This window comes from Pangasianodon hypophthalmus, chromosome 5 (assembly GCF_027358585.1).
Source record: "Pangasianodon hypophthalmus isolate fPanHyp1 chromosome 5, fPanHyp1.pri, whole genome shotgun sequence".
NCBI classification, from domain to species: Eukaryota; Metazoa; Chordata; class Actinopteri; order Siluriformes; family Pangasiidae; genus Pangasianodon; species Pangasianodon hypophthalmus.
Window position 1 is genome coordinate 22,686,102 of NC_069714.1, and position 25,898 is coordinate 22,711,999.

General features: G+C 38.3%; 1 protein-coding gene across 2 annotated transcripts in view; it reads left to right on the forward strand.

Moving 5' to 3' along the window:
• The window catches only part of slc4a3 (solute carrier family 4 member 3), a 68,625-nt gene that overhangs the window by 5,272 nt on the left and 37,455 nt on the right, over positions 1 to 25,898 (forward strand). The window contains exons 2-4 of one of the 2 annotated variants that reach the window (XM_026947735.3): positions 9,278 to 9,431; positions 21,561 to 21,717; positions 23,971 to 24,218. In XM_026947735.3, coding sequence (XP_026803536.3) covers positions 9,378 to 9,431; positions 21,561 to 21,717; positions 23,971 to 24,218 — 459 coding nt within the window. In that variant the 5' untranslated portion in view covers positions 9,278 to 9,377. Of the gene's footprint in view, positions 1 to 9,277; positions 9,432 to 21,560; positions 21,718 to 23,970; positions 24,219 to 25,898 lie in introns of those variants that run through there. The other variant, XM_053234302.1, reaches the window with a different exon arrangement.

Here is a 25,898-nt window from a genome sequence, read left to right on the forward strand (position 1 = left end):
ACTTCACTTTATATCAGCCATTCAACAAATGTTAATTTTCATATGATCCTCATTCACAACTCCATACATGTTGTTTAAATACTAATTTTGAGTGACCAACAATTAAAAAAAATTGTTGCTATTTGACAAATATAAGCCAATGTTCCATCTATTTGCTCAGCTTGTTTACTGTTCGATGTAGCTTCCATAGAGTTTTTATTGAACCAAGTGGTCAAAAATGGGAACTGCAACAAAAGCTATTTTTGGCCCACTGGGGCAGGAATCATGCTGCCCCATGCTCAGGGAGGAGCAGCAGACAGACAGTTAATGACATGGTTGCCAGTGTGGGCTAGTTTAAAAATACTCCACTCCTGTCAAGATTTTGTTTAATAGATAATAATCTGAATTAAATCTAATACAGTCGGCAAAAAGGGCAAAAGTGTAAGTGCAGACGTGTCTATGATGTACAGGTTTACTCTAAAAATTTGCTAGATTGTTGCCTATAGCATAAGTGTGATAGCCTTCTGTCTTAATTTAGTTTTAGACTATGTCATTATTAATGTCATTGCCACACCAAAATATAAGGCCATGAGCCACTGCTGTCTTTACCATAAGCTTCAGGTTTCAGGCAAAGGCCAAACCAATGTTCTAATGATCACAGTGCATGAAAGTGTAGAAGTGTGAGGTCACTGGCTGTATGATGTGAGCAAGGCACCCTGGTGATCATCTGATGCTGATGCTGTTGCAGACAGCTGGAAAAGGTGCTAGCCTGTTAACCCATGCTTCACTCAGAATGAACCGCTGCAGCCACTGAACTGATGGAAATTTCCGAAGTGCACACAGAGGTGTGGTAATTTTCACTGTGTAGGAGCTATGCTGTGATCACACCTGTTAACAGGATTTGAGAGGCTTCTGCAAGCTGAGATTATCACACTCAAACCCATAAGAACAGTTCAGCACTGAAGAATGGGCATGGATGAAAAGATTGTGCTGTGGTGTTGCTGTGATTTTTGTCAGTGTAAATGAATTCATTACGATTGCAGATTTTTCACTCTAGTTAGCCTAGTGAAAAGATTTAATGTGCAGTTACTTATGCTATTATAGTGAAGAATAATTTTTTTTCTGAAAAACTCTGCCTCATTTAAGCAGGTTTTAATCATTTGAATACTCATATTCATTGCATGCAAAGTTGACATCATTTCTAAAATTGCATCTTATGAATACCCTTGATAAAAATAAACATGAATAAAAGCTTATATTTCAGCTTAAATTTCCTCTTCCTGTAAATATACTCTGGCTGTCTGTTTCTGCAGTCTCTCAGACATTGCTGTTGAGTTTTTGGTTTGTTAATATGGTTTGCACGTACGGGCCACCATAGTCTTGCAACGCCTAACTACCAGTACTATTCTGTTACTTGCCTGCTGTGCAGTTTTATCATAGTGGCTTGTTACTTTACTAAATAATCCCTTGGAATGTGGTGATTAATGGTATAACACCCACTATAAAGTTATATTTGAATGTAAGGTTTTATTGGGTTGATGAACTGCACTCCGGCCCAGTAGACTATTTCTGCTCAGCTCTCTGAGTCAATATCAGGTTAGAGTTAAATAACATGAAGGTGAATAGGATGTCTCTGTATATTTTTGCTTTTCCTCTCAGAAGGAACATTATAGACTGATGGATAGCTCAACTACAAATAATTATCTAAGCACATGCTATATTAACCACACATTATGCTTGTAGCTCTGGAGACACTGTCAGAGCTGAGTGAGTGCAATAGTTTTACTCAGAGAATGGCCACATGCCATTAGCCTGCACTTTATTTAGGTTTCTCTCTTTACTGTGCAATGAGGAAGAGAAATGATGAAACAATGGACCATTCTAGTCAAGCTAACAAGCAGTCTCATCTCTATATTCCAGGCACCTCTGAACATTGCAAGAAACATGCAAGCTAAAGCCAGTCAATGCTGTAACCAAGCTGTCCTTGGCTATACGCTGATGGTGCCACTTCTGAATGGGTTCTCAAGGACATTTAGGGGTCGACACTTACATCATGTTTAAATAGGGAGTGGTAGTGAAATTCCATAAAGTTCCTGGCCACAGGGGAATAATTTAAAAACCATTACCTGAATCCTGCTTACGTGGCCCAATTGTTGGTCTTAAGAAGCCATTAGTATAAGCAATGAACAACCAAGTTGGAAAAGGAAAAAAAAGTGTGTCTAATGTGGACAGATGTCTAAAGGTAGACCTTAGCGTGACCGGTGTGCACTTTAGAGGAGGTTTCTTGCCAAGATTCCAAGCTATACATTCCTAAAGCCATTAATCCTACATCCTATGTATCTACAGTGACTGCCAGTCTGAGCACGTCATCCTGGACCTCATGTAAGTGTTGCACTTTGAATAAAATCCATATATGCCTCCACGCTAATGGAAGCACTAACATGTAAAAGGTAATGACGATTATATTGAAGATTTTTTTAAAAGATGAAAACAGGGTTTTCGTCATTTGCATGGTTTTAGTCATTCGTGTTAGCATGATTTGGAAAAATGCAATCACAAAAAACTCTTTCGTTCTCTTTTGTGTCAGCTCCCATCATGTGATTTTTGAGTGGCTCTGAGTTACTTTGGCAGTTCCCTCTTTACAAATTTGGCTCTGCAGTGGTAACTCATGCTGACAAGCTTCATAAATCATTTGTGGCTTCAGTGGAGGGAAGAGGAAGTGAAATTCAAACACTGATCAGATGCAGGAAGCAGATCCATTTTTAATGTATATGTAGTTACGTATATGTGATTGTAAGTGTTGCTTGAGCCTGAGGAGGCACCTTAGGGCCAACAAAGGACCACGATTGACTAGATGTTATTTTGGTAATGTATTATTCTCAGTTTCTCTGACACGGTGTGTGTATGATACTGGTGCAAGTGAAACAGGTACAGCATAACTGATGCAGTTTTAGACAATGTGTCTATTTATTAGACAAACATACCTTGTCCTTCCACTCAGTAGGTGTAGAGACTAAAGCTCATATTTTCCCACACACAGTGTGTGAAAATCGTCTTCTAGCTCTTCATTAATGTCAGTTTGTGACCACAGGATGACTACCAGCTAGGTATTTAAGGTCGGTGGACTTTAATAATAACCCCCAATCATACTGTTGTGCCTGAAACACCAACCACTACCACACCATTGTTATTGTTGTACTGTGAATGGTCCAACAGTCAAATAATAATATGCTCAGCAGTGATTCTATGGCAGCCACTTTGGACTGATGGACAGGATAGAGAAGGAGCTGACTAATTGTGCATAGCAACAGATGTGCTACAGTCAGTAATTGTATACCTACAGAGAATTCAGTAGTATTACATGGGTAGTAAAAATTGCATTGTAGTACTCAGTTTCTCTCGAAACAGAACGTTTTGGACAAACATCCATCAGCTGTGCAAGCAAAGTGTTTCTAAGGCCTTAGGAGGTGAAATCAGCTGATATTCAAAATGGCCGCTGATGTAATTGTTTTTGTCAAAGCATGACGTTCATTTCATGGGATTCCAAAGGTCAGAGAGCATAGATTTCTCCTTAGGTTTCCTCACTTCATTGCTCAGGAATAAACAACTAGCATTGCAAACAGAGATGTTATTAATGATACGTCCATTGCTTTTGAAGGGAAAATGCTTCATTCTGATGGTATGAAGGTTCTTGAAGAAACCTGTCATCCACAGTACAGCTAATTTCACCTCTTGCACAAGAGACAAAATATTAGAAATAAAATGTAGTGATGCGTTAGGAGTGGTGAGTGACACAAAAATGATCCTTTAGTGAAAAAAAATACTTCATTTTGAATGATATAGGGAAACAATACAAAAAGAGCTCATTACATTCTCAGAAATTTGGAACCCTATCAAATGAAAGGCATGTTTTGACAACAGCTGTTACATAATCAAGCACTTTGCTTCAGAGGCTGAAGGACTTTCATGAAGGACATTTGTCTGAAATGTCCAGGTTCTCTAGAAACTTTGTGTACCTTGCATAACTTTTACTGTTGGAAGCACACAAGATTGTCTAGAATGTCTGTGTATGCTTTAACATTAAGATTTCCCTTAACTGGAACTAAGGGGCCTAGCCCACACATGTTCCAGCATGGCAATGCCCGTGTCCCCAATGTGAGGTCCATAAAGACATGGTTTGCCAAGGTTGGTGTGGAAGAACTTGACTGGTCTGCACAGACTCTGACCTCAACTCCACTGAACACTTTTGGAATTAATTGGAACACTGACTGTGCCCCAGGTCTCCTCACCGGACATCAGTGCCCAGCCACACTAACACTCTTATGCCTTCCCTGAAGAGTGGAGGTGATTATTGTAGCAGCATAGTTTTGGGTTGCCTGTGGTTTTGGAATGGGAAATTCAAGAAGCACATGGAGTGTGATGGAAAGATGTCCACATACTTTTGGACTTTTATAGTGTGTGTGTGTGTATGTGGGTGTATACATACATACATACATATATATATATATATATATATATATATATATATATATATATATATATATATATATATATATATATATACACACATACACACAATGGATATAAAAAAATCTACACACCCCTGTTAAAATGGCAGGAAATGGCAGGTTTTTGTGAAAAAAAAAAATTAAACCAGGATAAATCATGTCATAACTTTTTCCACCGTCAATGTGAACTTATAACATACAAAATATGTGAAAAACAATCAGAAACATTTTAGGGAAAAGTGGGAAAAATAAAAAAGTTACAATAACCTGGTTGCATAAGTGTGCACACCCTTTTATAATTGGGATGTGGCTGTGTTCAGAATGAACCAATCACATTCAATCTCACTTTCCAATGTAATTATCATACAGCTGTCATCAATGAAATTCTTCTGACTAACCCCAAATAAAGACCAGCTGTTTCTGTAGGATTTTCTTGGTTTCATCTGACTGCTGAAGCCATGGTCCGCAAAGAGCTTACAAAGCATGTACAGTATCTCACTTGTCAAAAGGTAGCAATCAGGAGAGGGGTGTAAAAGAATTTCCAAAACATTAGATGTACCATGGAACACTGTGAAGGCCACCATCAACAAATTGAGAAAATGGGGCAGCACAGTGACATTACCAAGAATAGGACGTCCCTAAAAATTTACAAAAGGACAAGACAAAAACTTTTCAGGGAGGTTGCCGAGAGACCTACGGCAACATTAAAGGAGCTGCAGGAAGATCTGACAAGTACTGATTACTCTTTGCATGTGACAACAATCTTTCATATCCTTCACATGTCTGGGCTATGGGGTAGGGCAGCTAGACTAAAGCCCTTTCTCACAAAAAACATTCAAGCCCCACTAAATCACCCCAAACCATGTGGCAAATTGTGTTATGGTCTGTTGAGACCAATTCCAAAAGATATAATAATTCCATAATTCCAAAATCTATGTTTGGCCCAAAGCACATCACCAAAAGAACACCATACCCACGGTGAAGCATGGTGGTGGCAGCATCATTCTTTAGGGCTGCTTTTCTTCAGCCAGGACTGGGGCTTTCACCAAGGTGGAGGGACTCATGAATAGTTACAAATACCAGTTCATTTTTAGTGCAAAACCTTCAGGCGTCTGCTAGTAAGCTGAAAATGAAAAGGAATTTCACCTTTCAGCATGACAATGACCCAAAGCATAAATCCAAATCAACAAAGCAATGGTTTAACCAAAAGAAGAGCAATGTTTTGGAATGGCCTAGCCAGAGTCCAGACCTGAATCCAACTAAAAATCTGTGGGGTGATCTGAAGTGGGCTGTGTACAAGAGATGCCCTCACAATTTGACGGACCTAGAATGTTTTTGCAAGAAAGAGTGGGAAAATATTGCCAAGTCAAGATGTGCCATGCTGATAGACTCTTATCCAAAAAGACTGAGTGGTGTAATAAAATCAAAAGGGTCTTCAGCAAAGTATTAGTTTAGGGGTGTGCACACTTATGCAACTAGGTAATTGTAATTTTTTTATTTTTATTTTTCCACTAAAAAAGTTCAATGATTGTTTTTCAGTTTATTTGTATGCTTTGCAGTTTTAAATTCAAAGTGGGAAAAGATCTGACATGATTTTTATAGTTTCATTCTTTTACTTCACAAAAACCCACCATTTTATCAGGGGTGTGTAGACTTTTCATATCCACTGTATATATAGATATTGAACATGTTTAATTCACAAAAAAGGCCAAACTTCTACATAGAACTCAGAAACAGTTCATTAGCAAGACTTCCTTGCCCTCTCTCTATGTTGTTACCAAATACATGCAGCAGGGAATCTATTTATCAGGCATATTTATAGAGCAGGCTATTCCTTCTAGTGAATCATTTGCCTTCTGCAATTATCCCAAGTGGAAAACTGCTATTAATGTACCAGTGTGCATAAAAGCCATCTTATCTTGGGAGCAATTAATAAACTCCTACCAAAAGCATTACCAAAAGCAGAGAGATTGGTGTGCGGCTGGGAACGAAACATATGTCCCATATCCATGTAAACATTCCAGGTATATAAATATATGGATCAAATGATTTTTCAAGTGTTACGGACTTACGTCTGTATGCACAGTATGTGTTTGTATTGTTTGACATATTGATGTCACTGATAACATTGGTTTTGAATTGTTGACTTCCAGCAGATCTGTTGCTTCATTGATGACACATATTGATGTGAGTGGTTGTGTTTTTTTTTGTGTGTCATACGGTCCAAAGTGGCTGGATTGGTTATAACTGCACAAATGGGAACAGAGGCTAGACAGACTGAGGTACAGTCAGGGCCTGACCTTTTCCTGAGTAGGCAGGTCTGTGTTTGTCACAATGTTAGTTTGACTTATCTTCTCTTACTATAATCCTTTACACAGATGAATGTTAGGAAGAGAATGGCTTTGCCCTTGTCTTCCCTGCCAGACAATTGTAATTAATCTCACTGAGCTCTAAATTTGGCCCTGTTGCCCAGCTGTGGTACATATTCAGACATCGAGCACCTGCCCAGGTGTGATTATTTTAAAGTACAGCATGAACACTGAAAATGAGACACAGCAGCATGAGAATGCAGTTTTTGAAAATAGCCAAAGAAAGCTAATACAACCCTTCTGAATGTCTAGTAGTAATAAATTACAGTCTGTTATAATCTTGAAGGCATTCGTCTACTATTCCAGTGGACTTAATCCCATTGAGTGCTGGTAAAATTCCTGGCATTTAAATACAATCTGAATGCAAATTTGACCTTTACCTTGTTGGTTCATATCCTTGGTCATGTTGTTCACAACTTATCAGTACTATGCGCTTGTGAGACATGTTTTTCCATAATCTCCCATCAAAATGCAAAAACCTTGACCTGCATGTACATGTCTTCTGATGTCATACCATAGATTCCCACAATGTGTGAAAAAAGGTCCCAGTTTATACTCAATGTCTGTAATTACTGTGTAGTTAGACATAAATTATACATGCAATCATACTGTAACTAATGTGGGTGTCTGTACTATTGCACATGGCTTACAGTAGCTTTTATATATATATATATATATATATATAAAGTAAGTAGCTAGTTCCTGTGTAGTTAGTATCCGGATACTAAAACAACCAAAAACAAGCAGTTCATACTGGTGTCCTATTACAAAAATTAAAATCAGGGACAAGAAGCAATATATTTTTCATTTTTAATATCTTAATAACACATAATAGCGTTCTTTACATATGGTCAAGAGGCTTTCAGCTGCCATCTTAGTGCTAAAATTAGTTGATGGTTCACCTTTCCAGTCTTTCACATAAATTAAAGGGTGTTTTCTTTGAATATGTCCCTGCAGATTTCCACCATGGTTGCCAGATATTACGTCAGCATCCTTCTACTTTGCACTGTGATATTTTTGTTTGCAGAATTATAGGGAATATACTTTCTACATGGGTTTTCTGCCTTTGCCTATTTTTGAAAACCCTGCTATAGTGGCTATATGCCATATCAGCCAGGCGTGCAGGAAGCGATGAATTCTGGACAGGAATTCGGGCCCAGTGGGAAAATTTTAGGTTTAAGCTATATTTTCTTGGAATCATACTGGAAAATAACATTATTATCGAGTTAAGCTCTTTTAAAAATAATATTTTCACTCTGGAACAATTTAGAGTGATTTTTTTTGGATTTTTGACTATGTATAATGTAAAATCATTTTGTTTTCAGTCCCTGTAACCTTTCTAACTTCTGGTCATGATTTATTAAACCAAAACCTATGTGTGTTTACAGATGTTCTACTAAAATCCATCTGTAACAGTGCACTCATCCTCAGTAGATGCATTAGAGTTTCCTGTATAGTTTATTTGTAACTATACAGGTATTAGAGTCACTTATACTGGCAATAGAGACACAATTTAAAGTGGGACCCTGTCTTTTGTATGATTTCTGTACAATATCTGAGTTGTATCATGTTAACCCAACAAATCTGCTCTCTTATTTATGGAGTATTTTCTGTATAAAATTACACTTTAAAATAAGTAGACATTTCCTGTGTAGTTAGTATGCAGATACTGTGACAATCATTATTTGAAACCTAGCAGTTAACACTGATATCCTGTAAAACTGTCAAGATTATACAAACCAAAGCTGATTTACAGTCTTTTTACAGATGTGCTCCAGTAATCCATCTCTAACAGTGAAAGCATTCTTACTAGGAACATTACAGCTGCCTGTATACTTTATGTTTAACCACACAGGTATTAGAGATACTTAATGCTTAGAGAAAGTGGGACCAAAAAAACATTAATCAACGAGAGGAGGTAAAGTCATTTCACCTCCCCTTTCCTTGATCTCACAGAAGGAAAACTCAATAAAACGTCACATTGTGGAAGAAAAATGTGTTATGATTTCCATTTCACGTTAACTTTAATCATACTGTGTATGATTCACATATATGCTGTCCTGAAACCTGCGGTTCAGATGACACTGGTGCATGGAGGTGTGGACTGGTGTGCACACAGCTTTTTCCTCTCCATTGAAGAGAGCACTTCCTTAATGTAGAGCTGCCCGGGGTAAATGAAAACACTTATTTAATGTTTTTATAGATCACAGCTGGAGGTTTGCAGGTAGATGATTGTGTTTACCAAGGGTTTGAACTGTCATATCTTCTGTTTTTGGTTCACATATTGGGCGCACACATGTTTTTGGTTCAGAAATGGCTGATGTATTAGTTATTTGAATCCCATGCTTTTACATTAAGCACTCCTTAGAGGCTGCAGTAGTGATTGTGTGCTTATTGTGTGTGTGTTGTTTTTTTTTTTAGGTTATGCCACCCCACAGGCTGACTGCAAACCCAACGGTCAAAGAGAAGGGCTGATCTCAGACCCCCCCGCACTCCTGCTGCTGTGCCCCTCCCTGTCCCCATGGCGACAGGAGGCTATGCCCCTGAGAAAGATGTTTTGATCAACCTGCATCAGGTAAGACTTGTTTGATTCTTGTCTCTCTCATGCTGCTGTGGTTACCATTGTTGTACTGCTTGCTGTTGTAAAGTGAGATTGAAAAAATCTATAAAAATAGATCTGGGTTTTTTTTGGCCTTATTTTAAGTGGACTGGCTATGTGTATGCACTGTGCTACGATGTTTTTCCCCTAGTGTAGTCTGTATCAGCCAAGTTAAGTGATACTCAAGAGACTTCTCTGTAATAATTCCATATTTAGAGAGAGAATGAGGCTGCTTTCATCCTCATATAGTGAAATGACTCAAATGTCTCTAATTAGAGCCTGAGCTGCTGTGTCTCCTGAGCATTGGCAGATGGTGGGGGAAGAACTAGGGATGGAGTAGCAGATGTGTGACTGAAGTGCCTGGTTACACCAGACAGAAAGGAAAGAGAGTACCATGCACAAGACAGTATCGTCTACTCTGCTTGCTTCTCGAGTGCCACTCAGAATGCATGGGACTGTCACTTTGGGTTTCAGTGTAGCCCAGTATATATACAGTCAGGTCCATAAGTATTTGGACAGCGACACAATTTTCGTGATTTTGCCTCTGTACACCACCACAGTGGATTTGAAAGCAGTCAAGATGTGATTGAAGTGTAGACTTTTGTCACTGTCCAAATACTTATAGACCTCACTGTATACTGGGCACAGAGAGACACAGAAAAGTGGAAAATCTGAATTCTACAATCTATGGTCCAATAAAAGGCATAGTAGTAAATGATATTAGTTTAAATATATGAGATGTCCTTTTTTAACTTATAAAATTCATGTAAGCCAAATGCATTGGCATAAACTGTATTTCTGAGGCAGAAGTGTAACTTTACAAAGAGTAGTGGTTAGGTATGCTCCTGTTATATTCAATCAAATCAGCTTCTCTCATTCCTTGAGAAATAAGTATATGTGCTTTTGTGGGCCTTCACTCAAACCTTTTTTTATTTGTATTTTTGGTAACGGCTAATTGCTTGTCCCTATGATGGCAATAAGTTTGACAAACATGATATTTAAATTAGTTTTGTTACACATTCAGTTTTGTTCATTATTGTATGTTCCATGCATATTCATCTATCTTACATCTCATCTTAACTGTATGATTCACTTTGAATAGCCACATATATAAGTTATTTGTTCTACAGACTCTGTTGTATTTAGTTAGTTGGGTCTTGTAGCCTTGTGTCTCCTATATGAAGGAGTCTTGGCAGGAAGTAGCATAAGTGCAATTTTGGGGCAAAGTGGGTGCAGAACAAACAAACAAACAAACAAACCCAAGCAAAACAAAACAAAACAAAACCACTGCTACACTGGCAGATTTTGAATGACATATTCTGTATGCCATTTACATACAGAAAGAATCTGTAACAACAAAGAAATTTGCTAATTTGCTGGTGTAACTGTAATAGAGCGAAAAATAGGTGCACTTTTACCCCTTATTAGTCCGTTTGCCGTGTAAGAATCAGAACAAAATTGATAATTTTAGTTTGTTTGTCATTTGCTTAGGTTTGGTTTCACACTGTGCATAATGAAACAAACCAAGACAAAACGCCTTGGCTGACAGGTGTCTGTGATTGAAAACGTACTCAAAACGCTTTCAGTCATTTCTCAGAAGTACAGCAGCAGAAAAAAGCTTTGCCAAGTGTGCATAGAAATCGCAAAAACCACACAGATAATTGCACAGATAATATGGATCCAGTGCTAAATAAATGATTAGATAATTAAATAAATAAATAGTTTAAGAAAATTTGTGTATATGTCATGCGACGGAGTCGGAGACGGATGCAAATGCAGTATAGAATTTATTAAAGGAACTGGCAAACAAAAATGTGAAGCAAAAGACATAACCAGGAACAGGCAAAAGGTCAGGTGATCAGCAAACAACAATTCAAGGGCAAGTCCAAAAATGCAGAAACCAGATAACAAGGCAAGATCAAAACCAGAAGATTAAACATAGACTCAAAAGGCTTGATAAGTTCAGGTAAGGCATACTGAGTGTTACTTTGCAATGAGATTGTGTCCAAAGTCTTTTTATAAAGGCTGTGTGTGTGATTGAAAACAGGTGTGCATGATTAGATTATAGCCATATTTGTAGGCCAAAGTGTGTTCCGAGAAGTGAAGTCTCTGATGGATTCTGGTGCTGGCGTGACAGTATGCATCGAGAGTTTATATTCGTCAGGCAAAATATCCAGAACACATCACATTTCTGCAGTTCTGCAGCTCTGTCCTTTGGCTTAGTTTTCACCTCACAGCTCAGTTTAGCAGTTTACATAAAAAAAAAAAATATCCTGCCCACAACCCAATTATATGTCCAGTCCGAATCCATTTTTCATTACAATTGAATGAAGGGAGTTGGAAGTGGACTGAAATACTCTGAGATTGGTTGTTGTAGTCAATACCTGAGTGTGGTTGCTGGGATCTCACCTGCCCAAATGAGAAAACACACCAGGGTTCAATTCAAATGCATTAACTGTATATGTAAAAGCACCCTAAGAGAAATTTATTTCAGACCAGTATAGATATTGATAGGTAGGCAGCCTTTTCAGTTTTAAAGCAAGAAGCTTGCAAAATGTTGTTGTGGAGCATAGAGCTAAAGGAGTTGTTGTGTATTAGAGACTTCTTGTTTACTAGATTTGCATGTCTGTCTCTTTGTGAATGACTCAAAATTACTGCAAAACATTTCATTTCCCTTTGCATTCAACTGTCAAATCTTTCCAACTTCCCTTCACTCCGAAGTGCACTGAGTGTACTGCTCAGTGTTCCTGCTGTATTCTGATGTAATGTAACTCAAATTCTGAAAATGTCTAAAAACATGATACTTTTTGGCTATTGTGAGAAATACTCAAAATGTTTAACCAATACAATGAATGAGGCCATACAAATGGTTTTAAAAGACCTTATGGATGTGGCAGTGATGTCATTAGTGAGGTCTATACTCTGATCTAACACTACTGAAACATACAGATCTCAGATATTCTGGCAATTCATAAAATGAAAGAGCTAAAATGCTGAAATGTTTGATTTGAATTCCCTGCTGTTTCTAGTCTTTTCCTTTTTTGTGAATGTAGTAAAAATAGATGCAGCTCTGAGAATGTGTGTGTGGGTGTATGTGTGTGTGTGTGTGTATGTGAAAATAATTATTTTGTGACAGGATTGCAGTGTGCTGTAAGGTCTTTTGATGAATAGAAGAGTGTTAAGAAAATCGTTTGAAGGGAGATGGCTCATTGAAGCTAGACTTTCAGAAAGTAATTTGTTAATGTTCAGCCTAGTGTTGTGTGTGCTGATGACACTTCTCATATTGACATTCTCTCAGAGGGATCTTTACTTATCAGAGCTGATATCACATAAGAAATTAAAGAGAACGGAGCTTCAGACAGCTGGCAAACAGAGAGAGAACACACTTTGCAAAACTTCCATTAACATTCATTGAAAGCAGGTGTGAAATTCAATACATCCAGCCACTGAGTCTGACCCAGTGTTGGGCTTGTTTACAGGGGCTGAGGGTTGGAGCAAGGCTGCATTTCAGAGACTGTTGGCTGGGGAAAGGCTGCATTTTGTTCTTTGTGGCCTCAGATACCAGACCGGTCCAGTCCAAGGTTGTGTGGTGGCTGTGCTTTGGATATCAACAGATCTTGTTTCAGTTCTATTTGTAAAGAAGTGGAAACCTAGAGGAGAGTAAAACTAGGAACAGAATAGGCAGAATAGGATCTTTCTTCCTTTAGTATCTCTTCTAGCAACTCCAGTAGGCTCCTAGGAAATAAAAAGACTTTTCTTGAAAGAGCTAGAAAGAGAAAACAAACTTTAGTTATTTGCTGTATTCAGAGAAGTTAAGTCACAGACAGGAGTTTAGTGATTCACTCCTGCGTTCAAACTGTGCAGCAGTGCAGTATTCCTGCATGCAAATATCTGATTTAACACAAATTCAGACAAATCAGGTGACCATGGAACCAGCCTGATTTGGTTTTGACATCCCATGTAAGTACATCCTAATCAGGAATCCCTGGAACTCACAAGTCAAGCCACTGTGGTCCAAGCAAGAAACTATTGAAAGATCACATCTAGTATGCTATAACACATGTTCACTGCCCTTTGTGCTAATAATCTTAGAGCTGTTCAGTTATGTTCTGCCATTAGACTTTCATTTTAGACAAATATCTGGTGTGAGGAAGAAAGAAGCCATTTTGAGCTTCCTCTTTGGTCCAGGCATTGAGGTGAATAAAATATGAGTCAAGCACCTGACTCAGCAAAAAACATGAGCAGATAAAATATTTAAAGTGCATGTCACAGCTGAGATTAGGCAGGGTAAAGACGAAGCATTACTTTTGGCTCCCCCAGGCACCAAAATTAATTTATTTTGCTTTTTTTCCTGTCGTTCAAGTACATTTGTCTCTGATTTTATCCTTTGCCTCCACAGCCAGCCGTCTGAGCTATGTCTGCCTTTATCTGTGCCCAAAATACTTGTTTTCTGTGATTACAGTAGACTTTATACCAATCACGTTTGTGGCTAGAAATCCTCTTATAGTTATTCTCTCTTCTCACAGAGTCTGCTGTGTAAATGAGGATAGATTTTGTGTGTTATGAGCTATGATTGCTTAGGCTAAAATGTGTACACTTGTAAAATAGATGGTATGCATCTGAATGTGGTTTTCTCAAAATGGTGGTTTAATTTACTGCATGTGATCAAATTAATCAAATCAGTTCTAATAAGAATGGATGCAATTCTATCAACTACAAGACTCTATAAACTCTCAAATATAAATAAATGAGATAAAAGTGTGTGTGAGGTGGACGCCAGAATCTTGTGAATCTTCTCAGATCATCTTGTTTTCGCTCCTTAGCCTTGGCACCCATTTGATCTGCTCCTGACACAGATCCATTGTCCTACAGTACGAGAAGATTGGCAATTTTATCTCTCCAAAGCCTCTCCATCATCGTGGGCTGACACAAAAAGGATCTGTAATGAAATTTTCACGATGAGTCATCTGTGTCTTGTGTAGAAAATGTCATATCCAGTGAGGCTCAGTCTTGGATTTAGTTCCTGGGTTGTGGTTATAAGTTTACATATGCCTTGAAGAATCTGCAAAATGTTAATAATTTTGCATTTTTAAAATTGCATTTTGTTATTTTATTTAGTACTGCCCTGAATAAGCTATTTCACATAGCAGATGTTTACGTATAGTTCACAAGACAAAATAATCACTGAATTTACACAAATAAACCAGTTCAAAAGTTTACATTTTACGCTTGATTCTTAATACTGTGTTGTTACCTGGACGATCAACGACAGTTAAACTGCCCACTTTTCTTCAGAAAAATCCTCCAGGTCCTGCACATTCTTTGCTTTTCCAGCATCTTCTGCATATTTCACCCCTTTCCAACACTGGCTATATGATGTTGAGATCCATCTTTTCACACTGAGGACAACTGAGGGACTCGTACACAGCTATTACAAAAGGTGCAAACATTCACTGATGCTTAAAAAGGCAACACGATACATTAAGAGCCAGGGGGATGTAAACTTTTGGACAGGATGATTGGTGTAAATTATTATTTTGTTTAAAGGTCTTATTTTTTCATTTAGTACTGCTCTTCCGAAGCTTCATAAGATATTTACATGTTTCTGGGAAGACAAAATAATAACAGTTTACACAGATCATCCTGTTCAAAAGTTTACACTCCCCTGGCTTAATGTATCGTGTTGCCTTCTTGAGCATCGGTGAATGTTTGTGTCTTGTGGACTTTATGTAAACATCTGCAGTATGTAAACATCTTTATGTAAACATCTGCAGTACTAAATAAAAACATAATTAATTTATTATGTATTGTTTCTTATTTATTATTGTTTTATTATCCTTCTTATTTTATTTAATTTTTTAAAAATTATTACTTTAAATGATTTTTTTTATTTTTTAAATTTTGAATTTTATTATTTTTAATTATTAACATTATTAATTTTGCAGATTCTGCAAGGCGTATCTAAACTTATGGCCACAACTGTATTGGCGTGATCTAGGGTGGCCCTTAAGAGTAATAAATATAACCCACTGTGAGAATATATATGTATGAATAATAAAAACAATAGTGCTTCAAGTCTTATACAATGTAATGATATACAATGATATCAGCCAAGAGCTTTGCTACTAAAGGGTAACTAGAAGCATTTGTCTTTAAAAGCTTACTCATTTAAGCAACACTGATAGTTTGGTGGTGCTGCGATCTGAATGCACACCCTTCTGATCACTAGCCCAAAGCCTCAACCACTAAACCACCACTCTTGCAGCACAGATGAAACATTTACTGCATCCGCTGCTGTATTCAGGACACTTGTCAAATGCACACAGTAAGACATCTGCACCATCCAGCACTAACAACACAATTATATGTTTAACATAATTTGATAGATGTGTGGCAGCCAGGGAAAACTCTTCACATTTTCTATTATATATAATTTCTGAAAACTACAGGTTTTTTCTGCAAGGAAATATGTTTGCCTTTTGCATGTACATCAACAGTAAGAAATGTTTTTGTCTTTTTGGCTGTTTGTCAGAATTCAGCCACACAGTTCATACGCAGTATTGTGAATAACATATATGTAGTAAAATATACAAGTTTTAAAAATGACCTTAATGACCTTAATAATGCTTTATATATGATGGATAGTTACCATCTGAGACACTCCAAAGGATTGATTCTGCTGTCAGAGCCAGTCAACAATAAATGACTATTTCTAATAATTCAGGTAAATCAGATCTTTTGCATGATTCTCTTCTGTCAACACAATGCACTAGCTGTCCATCCAGGAGGCTGCGTGCTTTTGGACATATGTGTCACTGAAGCACGACATTTCAGTAGTTTTGCATAAATGTCAGTCTCACAGTCTCGACCCAGGGTTCAGCTGGAATTGCGTTGCCATGACAATGCCACTGTGGCAGTGCTAACCAGCTGCAGCTGCAGTACAGCTACAGATTAAGAGTCATATAATATCTGATCAGATCCATGTTTAGTTGTATTTGAGCTGTTTATCCCTTCACAAATACATTTACCTACAATTGGATAGTGTGTCAATTTATGTAGGTGTTTATGTATCAGAATCAGATATCAGCTTTTTTTTTTTATCAGCCAAGTACAGTCACATGTAGAAGGAATTTGTTTTAATTAGATTTGAAGTCCGGTTTTATAATAGGACAGGACAAAGGAAATATGAATAGCAAAAGTGAACAGAAAATACACTATGTAGACCTCGCAAATATACACATAATGTATACATGCAGTCTGATATACACACAATGTATACACACAGTTTGGCCTCAGATGTTGATCTTTTTTTGGCTCCCTGCATTTCTGTATGCTGGTTCCCAGTGAAAAACAAACTTTTAATCATCATAAAATGAGCTTTTTGGAGCAAGATATACTCATTGAACTGAAAAGAAAGTTCACCGTCTGAAAATATCTTTAAAAGTTGTTAAAACATTTATTTGAATTTTTCAAGCAGTTAGAAGAGGTCTGTGGTTGATCATCTTCCATGCCAGTCAAGTTGCCTCTTATTGTGAATATAGGTGGTTCTTGGCCATGTTTATTCATGAAATCATGTATTACAAGATGTAAGACTGTACTTGTTGAATAGTTGTAGCCAAAACTTGCCTGAGATGGTTCTTGTTTCAAACCGTTTAAAAAGTGCTGAACTAGCACCTCTGCTGATCCTTCATCATTTACATGCTCACTTTCTTACTATTTTCTGAGTTTGGCCTTTTAGCACTCATCATTTTCATTCTAATAGCTAGGATATTGTTAGAATGAATGTTAGGCTGTTAGGAACTGACATGTGTAAGTTTTTGCTGTGCAGTTGTATTCTAATGATGTCATTTATGTGAGTAAAGCAATTTCAGTGGCATCAATATTCCCAAACCATTCTGTTATTGCAGCCCTTCACAATGTGTTCACTGTGGAAACTCACATCATGTAACAATAAAATTATGATTAATTGTGTAGCCCTTAGTGGGGAACATTTGTTTAAAGTTAGGTGTATGTAAATCTATATTGTGGGGAAACATTTAGGAATCATAGCCATTTTAACATATCCTTTTTATTTGGCAGGAACATACAAAGCAGGTCATTTAACAGCTGGCTGCTCAGCTGTATTTTGGCCAGTGGTGTATTGTTATGTCATACCGTATGTGACACGACTGGATGGGGTCAATGCATGATACATATGCCACACAAGTTGATAAATATGGACCTATTTAGAGCTAAGATTAGCTTTTCTCACTATTGCACTAAGCAAACAAGGACTAAGCTAGTATTATGACCCAGGGCCCACTTTAATTCTAGTGGATTTACATCTAAATTGCTTCTTTCAGAATCAAAACTTGCTGCTGCTTTGACTGTGAAAGAGCACACAGTACCTGCCTCTATTGAGTGGGTGATATGATACTCGCTGCAGTGGCCTTGTGAAGGATACCTGCACTCTGTGAGAGCTCTCTTATACACTCACAATGGCTCCTTTAATGCTTTACTTTTTTATATAACTTCACCATTGTATATCAGCACAAAGACTATAAGTTGAACTGCAGAGCCTCTTTCATCTCTTCGGAGTGTCAGAGGGCAGTAGTAATGTAGAAGTGGGCTGGAACTGCTGTCCACCTGTGCCCCGTGTAACTCTATCTCCAGCTTACCCCGTGTGCTAATGAAGAGCGAGCAAACACATCTGTTAGCCAGCGCTGATTTTCCAGCCCTCATCGCCTCAGTTCGTCTCAACGCCACGATGAATAGAGCTGCAATCCATAACCTTTACAGCCATCGCTTGCTCCCAATCGTAGCCAGGCCATTAACATTCGCACAATGAGACAGTGCTCTGACTCAAAGAGAAGAGAAACAAATGCTGCTTGAGTCCCCTGTCCTCTCGCGGGTCCAATACAGTAAAGAGATAGTGGGAAGTGGCATTTAAAAAGCGATCTGCTAAAAGGCCGTCCATTGTTTTATGTTTGTTTGTTCTTTTGTTATTACATGGTGGTAATTTAGGTGAGACAATTGCAGTGAAAACAAGACAACTGACCAAAGGAGCTATATTTCTTTCTCTAGCTGAATCTCAAATGAGGTAAAATATATAGTCCATTTTGCAGGTCCTAGCACGCCACTAAATTAGAACCTTTGTAGGGAGTTTATGGATTGAATATAAAGGAGTATATGTATAAAGCCATATAGGATGTGGCTTAACTTTGAAGAGCTTAAAAATTCCTGCATAAAGGTGAGCTGAAGATGGCAGATGAAGCATATGTAATGAATATGAAGCCTTTTAGGATGCAGTCTGTATGTCCAAACAGTATTATAATACTGTAGGCAAATAAATAAAAGCAAATCTGGAACATTAAACTTCATGAAAGAATTATGATTTTGCCCTCTTGTTTTTTTATTAGATAAATACAAGCCAAAATTTCCTTTTTTTGGTTTATTAAATGCACGTCTGCTGACCTTTGTTCTGTCTGGGGCATTACATTTACATTTACAGCAATTAGCAGACGCCCTTATCTAGGGAGACTTATAGAAGTGTTAAAACAATATAGACTAATTAATATGCAAAAGCATTCAAATGCTAAATCTGTAAGTAATTAAAATTCAGTGTGAAAGGTGTGTTGCTGTAGCACACTTCATTTATGATGAAGGACTGGCTGCACCTCATTTCTTTCAGTCAGAAGAGTGAATGAAATCATTCTCGCTGCTTGCTTTAAAAAATCTTAAGTACATGTCACATATTAGCCCTGAAATGGATTTACAAGACAAGGGTGAGAGAATTCAGAATAGAAGATGGTACAGTAATTTGGTAAACATGTTGGGCAGAAAGGGGCAAGTACATTGTTTTTCCACAGGGAGTGATATGTCATTTGATTTCACAGGTCAACTATTATTTTATTGAAAGAAAGCATTTGAATGTAGATGAAAGCATGGGAGGAGCACCAAGAGCTAAATGAAGTGTTATCCTGATTAATTCAAGCAAAGCTAAGGGACACACACGACAAAGACTACTTTGTCTGCTTTAATTAGTGGCTTCCCATTCTGTTATCATTCTTGCTGTTTGGCATGTTTGGCCCAACTGCTCTGATTAATTGTCACCAGGCACTTTAAGAGGACAGCTGAGTGTTTGAGACTTTCTGTGAAGGAGGAGATTTAAGATGGAGTCTTGTTAAATCTGTTTTTCCATGTAACTGATAAAAGCAGTTTTGTTTGTTTGTCTGGATCTTAAAGGACAGTGAGAGCATTTCCTTGTGTTTGGTGACCCATAGACTGTGTCGTCTTACCAATTATCGCTTGTATGACATGACAGAGGCGCTTATGAGAGTAGTAGTTGTTGTAGACACCCTAAGCTTTGCAGTCTGCCTCCCATGGGGCTGGTGACATTTATATCTGACTGATCTGGCAGCCTTGTAGCCTGCCTTCCTGCTTCCTCGACCTGCACCATCACTCCTGAACCTCTTCAAAGCTGACATTAAAGTATTTGAGGTCAAGAGGGCAACAGCGTCTTGTCTCCATGCTACCAGAGACCCTACTGTGTGGAGTGTTACATCATGTATTAGTTAATGGTAAATCCCACTGTGGCAGATAGTATTGAGTCTCATTCACTCCTTCTCAGTCCTTTCCATTCACTCAATCCTTAATCTTAAATTCAGAAGCCTAAAGCAGTATATCTCTAGCAGACAGGGTTCCAAGTAGAACCTTTTAGGAGGCAAAGAGCCCTAAACGATCCAAAGAACCCTCAAGGAACCCTTTTTTTCTAAGTGAAGTCTACTATTTCACACTTGGAAATTACACTACCAGTCAAAATTTTGGACATACCTGCATCTTCATATTCATAATTTCTACTATTTTAGTATAATAATGAAAATATTAATTCTCTGACATAATAAATATAGATTTATGCAGTGATGGTCTCGTACAGTGTGACAAGTAATAATCTTAAAGGGGTACTGTAATCTTTCAAGCACTTTTAACACATTTTTAACACAAGCATTGCTGGTACCTTGGTTTCATGAATAAGTATATTCATGCTCAGGTTGGGACAACAACATGTTGCAAAATACTCTAATGCAAAATGCTAATTTCATGCTAGTTTGAGTATTCTATACTACTGCAGGAGTCTGTTAGCTCATGTATATCAAATAATACAGTTAGGGCTTGTTTGGCTAGACTGTGCATGAGCAGCAGGTTAAAAAGGTGTGATGGCTTTATGCACCTCAGAGACAGCATGTGTTAGCCTTCACTCTCCCAGCTTGGTAGGCAGAAATTGGCAATAACTAAATTTGGAGCAAAATAAGAGAATAATTTTACAATGTAGTTTCATAGACTCTCAGGAGTAGCACAAACATGCATGCAATTAATACAATATTGCACCAGCTGTGTCATTTAGTTTATAACTTAAAAACTAGTTTATAACAAATTAATTATCATATGTCCATTTTATATGTGTCTTTGAAGTTACTCTGTGTTGACAGTAATCACAGGGCCGATGACAATCACAGAGCTCCATCACTTAGCATAAAAACATATACACAGTAGTGTCCAAAGATCTGAGACCACATTAAAAATCTGGGATTTTTTTTAAATTAAAAGTGGAAATAAACAAACCATTTAGGCAAAGAAACAAAGAATGGAAATGCTCAATAGCTTGACGAATCAATATTCAAAATTCTGCACAGTTTCTAGGTCACTATTTAAATTTAAGCCAATTTGTTGTATTGACCATGTTAACTCCTTTGTACAAAAGGATCTGATTTTCCTGGAGTCTTATCCCTGCCATTGAATTGTGTGTTTAGTTGACACTCTGATGGATTTGATCTAACAACGACCACCAGGTTTTACACAAACTTGTGGATTCCATGCCAGCTCCAGTGCACACTACCATTAAAGCAAAAGGGGGACATACCAAATACTAAGAAATTCTTAAATTCATGTAAATATTTACAAAAAATATTTTCATGTAAAGATTCTTTTCACTGAAGTTATTGCTGAAAATAAAAGAGAAAAGAATGAAAAATAGAAGCGTTTTCGCTAGTGGTCTCAGACTTTTGGACGCCACTGTACATCAGTTAGACACTGACTAATTGATTGGGTTTCTGTTCTCATGTTCAGGTTCTGGCCGAGGAGGAGAAGGGCTCCACAGAAGGGCTGGAGGATGAAGACTGGGACAGGGCTTTGTCTGTGGAGCGTTTTGGGGACATCATCACAGAGTCTGGCACGAATGGTGCAGACAAAATGGGTCGCAGCTATAATGAAAAGGACTTTGAATGTAAGTAGAGCTGCGTTTGCACAACTACACAAAATACTCCTGGTGCCTTTCAAAGAAGAAAATTCAGTGAGGAAATTTGTGCCATGCTATATTCCTAATTAAATAAAATCAGGCCTTGCTTGAATAATTGCAAATGATATTCTTTTGTTTTTAATACACATGATCATGTTTTTCATAAGCATCCATCAAAAGCGAGTGATTTCTGTAGGGATGTGCAGCAGGTTTCCATGAATTAGCCTTAGTTTAAAAGCTCTAGCCTTGAGGAGAACACATGTCTGATCTTTATTGGATTGGCTTCTCTCTCGTTCTGTCTCTCTTTATTTCTCTATCCATTTTTCACTCTTCAACTACAATATTTTGCTACTACTTACGTCAGTTTCCTCTAGAATCCTCATAAATCAAGCTTTTCTATCCCTGTATACACTGCGAGGAATGTATGATTTGGGTACCAGGTAATGATTTACCAAGGAAAAAGAATAAGAAGAGTTCACAGAGGCAACATGAAAAGGGTCTTCTCTTCTTTTTTGTTCTTTTACTAATTATGCATGCCAAGAGACATGTTTCTTGTATGATGTAATGACAATTTTATGTACGCAAATGCAAATCACCTAAGGCTGTAGCACACTGCTATGTTTTTATGATAATGTCATTGCGTCCCAGCGTTTGATGTCTGAGCATAATTATTCTGACAGCTGAAACATTCAGTTAAACTGAACCACCAACAAAGACAAAGACGTGAAAAGGATAGAACGGTCATCCTGATGGCCATATGGGGTGTGACCAGGACAGCAGAAGATTTGTTCTGTGTTTCACCGATAGGCTGCAAGTCACCCAAAGCCTTTTTTCAGTCTCATACATAGTATGCATGATAAACATTTGACTTCTATAGTCTTAGTAAAAAGGAAACCCTATGTTGTAGAGATCTACATAAAAACTATGAATTGCCCCACAAGGATAAACTGAAGGAGTCATCATTACTTGCTAGATGGAATAGTTTTGGCATGTGTGCTAGGGACTTTTGAATTCAGGATTTTTTCCTGGACTGCTAGGTCAAAGTCCTCTCTCTGTGCTTTGTTCCAAGGGGCAAACCCACAGGCATCAATGACATGGCTGTGGTGTCAAATCTTTCTATTCATTTGGCATAGCCGACTTGCTCAGGAAGGAGACCACCAGGATGAAAGTGTTGATGGAAACCAAGGCCCTGCCAGCCATCTCTGGGCCACAAGTAGGACTCTGCTTAATTTTGTGCAGTGTGAACAGAATCAGCACTATAGTTGGAAAGGTGTATAGTAGATGATGAGGTTTTTCATGTGTCAGTGCATGCTGTTGCAGCAGGCTGGCCGGGTACACTTAGGAGAAGAACAATCATCAATGAGCTGACGTGGCATCAGCGAAAAGGTCCACCTGCACTTTAGCAAACTTTTCCCAGATCTGGGACACCACGTCTGGGTGCAGACGCTGCTGCTGCAGGACTGTATAATTGTCCCACTGCACTATTGTACAGTCCCAGTAAATGAGTTTCTCTCAGTGAGGCTAACCATAGATAGGACCACCTGGAGCTTCTTTGCAAAGCAAAGAGAGACATTTGGCCTCATGCTGTTTTGATGATTGATGTTTCTGACTGTCCCAATGTTGTCTGAATGGACAAGTATACGACAACGTCTCAGAAATGGTAAGATCTTTAGGGCCAGACTGCCATCAATTCTTGTTGTGTTCTCACACCAGGGGGCCACATCTGATGCTTCTGATAATCAGAGAAGACAGGGCCACCTGCATAAATCTTGAAAACAGCCATGGCCCTAGAGAGAGAGGCTGAAGGGTAGAACTTTGAATTGGAGTACCTGTCCAAACCTAAAAAACATCTGTATTCTGGGTGATGGATTGCTTGGCCAGCTTGCTCTGCTTATCAGTAATTGTGGACCTTGATACAGTTGCTTTGCACCCTGAAGTACCTGTAAGTTCTGGTACTAGGAATATTGTTCAATATTACAATATTGTAGTTCAGATTTAAACTCCATAATACTTCTGCAAAGTGTTAATCTCTAGAAGTGCTCAAAATAACAATTTTAACTGCACAAAAGAGATATACACAGTGACAGTCGGTTTCAGCATTATTTCTAAATTAGCCTGGTGAAATCAGCAAGAATTCCTGCTGAGATTTGCAGTAGTATAGCTGAGAGAGTTTTTAAGAAATTAAATCTGTCATATACTGCATATGTTTGTATTGTTCTGTGCGTGCATTTGTTCTACCAGACCACCGCCACACGTTCCACCATACGCACCACCCACTGTCCACCCACCTGCCCCCGCAGCGCTTCAGGAAGAGGGTGCTCAGCATGGAGCGTCGGCGCAAGAAGAAACGCAGGAAAAAGAAGACATCTATGCCACCCTCTGATGTCACGCCCACCATCCATGAGGTAGATGAGGAGGAGGTGGAATCTGAGCCAGAATTGCAGGGCCAAGACACCACGCCCACTGAGCCCCCTGAACAACAGATGCAGGTAATTAGATGTTATATTCCTTTATGTCTGTGATTCAGTATTAGTGCTCTATAGGATTAATATTTCAAACTCAGGCTGGCTTATTTATTATGGAATTAGTAACAGTTTTCAAGATGGTTTATGAATTCTCACCCTAGATAAAGTCAATGAGAGCTCTTGTCTGGCTCCCTAGTGGCACAACACTCCAATTGTTTGGGAGGTCATGAGTTTAAATCCAAGGATGCCCTAGTCATCAGTGGCTGGGAATCTGAGAGGACATAATTTGCCCTTTTTTCTGAGTTGAAAGGATGGTTCAGTGTTACACTAGGCAATTGACTGTTAGCTTATGCTTATATAGATATATACTGCATAAATATGCAAATATGCTCTTAGCACTCTTCTCCAACCTCCAAGTATGCACAGCCCTACAAGGTTACAAGAACAACATTGCAATAATATTCAGTAGCTTCACTCTTCACACCTTCAGTGTCACTGGTTGCAAATGCTGACTTTGGTCCAACCAAAAATAGGAAAAAATTAGGGAGAAAAAAAAAAAAAATTTATATATATATATATATATATATATATATATATATATATATATATATATATATATATAGGTATGTATATATCTATCTATCTATCTATCTATATATATATATATATATATATATATATAGATAGATAGATAGATAGATAGATAGATATAGATATATACCTGCATATACACACACACAACGATCAGCAAACCATTGGCAGGTGAAGTGAATAATATTGATTATCTTGTTAAAATGGCACCTGTCAAGGGGTGGGATATATTAAGCAGCAAGTGAACTGTCAGTTCTCAAGGTTGATGTGTTGGAAGCAGGAAAAATGGGCAAGCATAAGGAACTGAGCAACTTTGACAAGCGCCAAATTGTGATGGCTAGATGACTGGGTCAGAGCATCTCCAAAACGGCAGGTCTTGTGGGGTGTTCCTGGTATGCAGTGGTTAGTACCTACCAAATATGGTCCAAGGAAGCAACAACCGGTGAACCGCCGACAAGGTCATGAGCGCCCAAGGCTTACTGATGTGCATGGGGAGCGAAGGCTAGCCTGTCTGGTCCGATCCCACAGAAGAGCTACTATATTGCTGTAAAATGAAAATTGCTGAAAAAGTTAATGCTGGCTATGATAGAAAGGTGTCAGAACACACAGTACATCACAGCTTGCTGTATATGGGGCTGAGTAAGCGGCAGACTGGTCAGAGTGCCCATGCTGACCCCTGTCCACCGCCTAAAGCGCCTACAATGGGCACACAAGCATCAGAACTGGACCATGGAGCAATGGAATACAGTGGCTTGGTCTTATGAATCACGTTTTCTTTTATGTCATATGGATGGCTGTGTGTGTGTGTGTGTGTTGCTTACCTGGGGAAGAGATGGCACCAGGATGCACTATGGGAAGAAGGCAAGCAGCCAGAGGCAGTGTGATGCTCTGGGCAATGTTCTACTGGGAAACCTTGGGTCCTGGCATTCATGTAAATGTTACTTTGACACGTTCCACCTACCTAAACATTGTTGTAGACCAAATACACACCTTCACGGCAACGGAAATCTCTAATGACAATGGCCTCTTTCAGCAGGATAATGTGCCCTGCCACACTGCAAAAAATGTTCAGGAATGGTTTGAGAAACATTACAAAGTGTTCAAGGTGTTGAC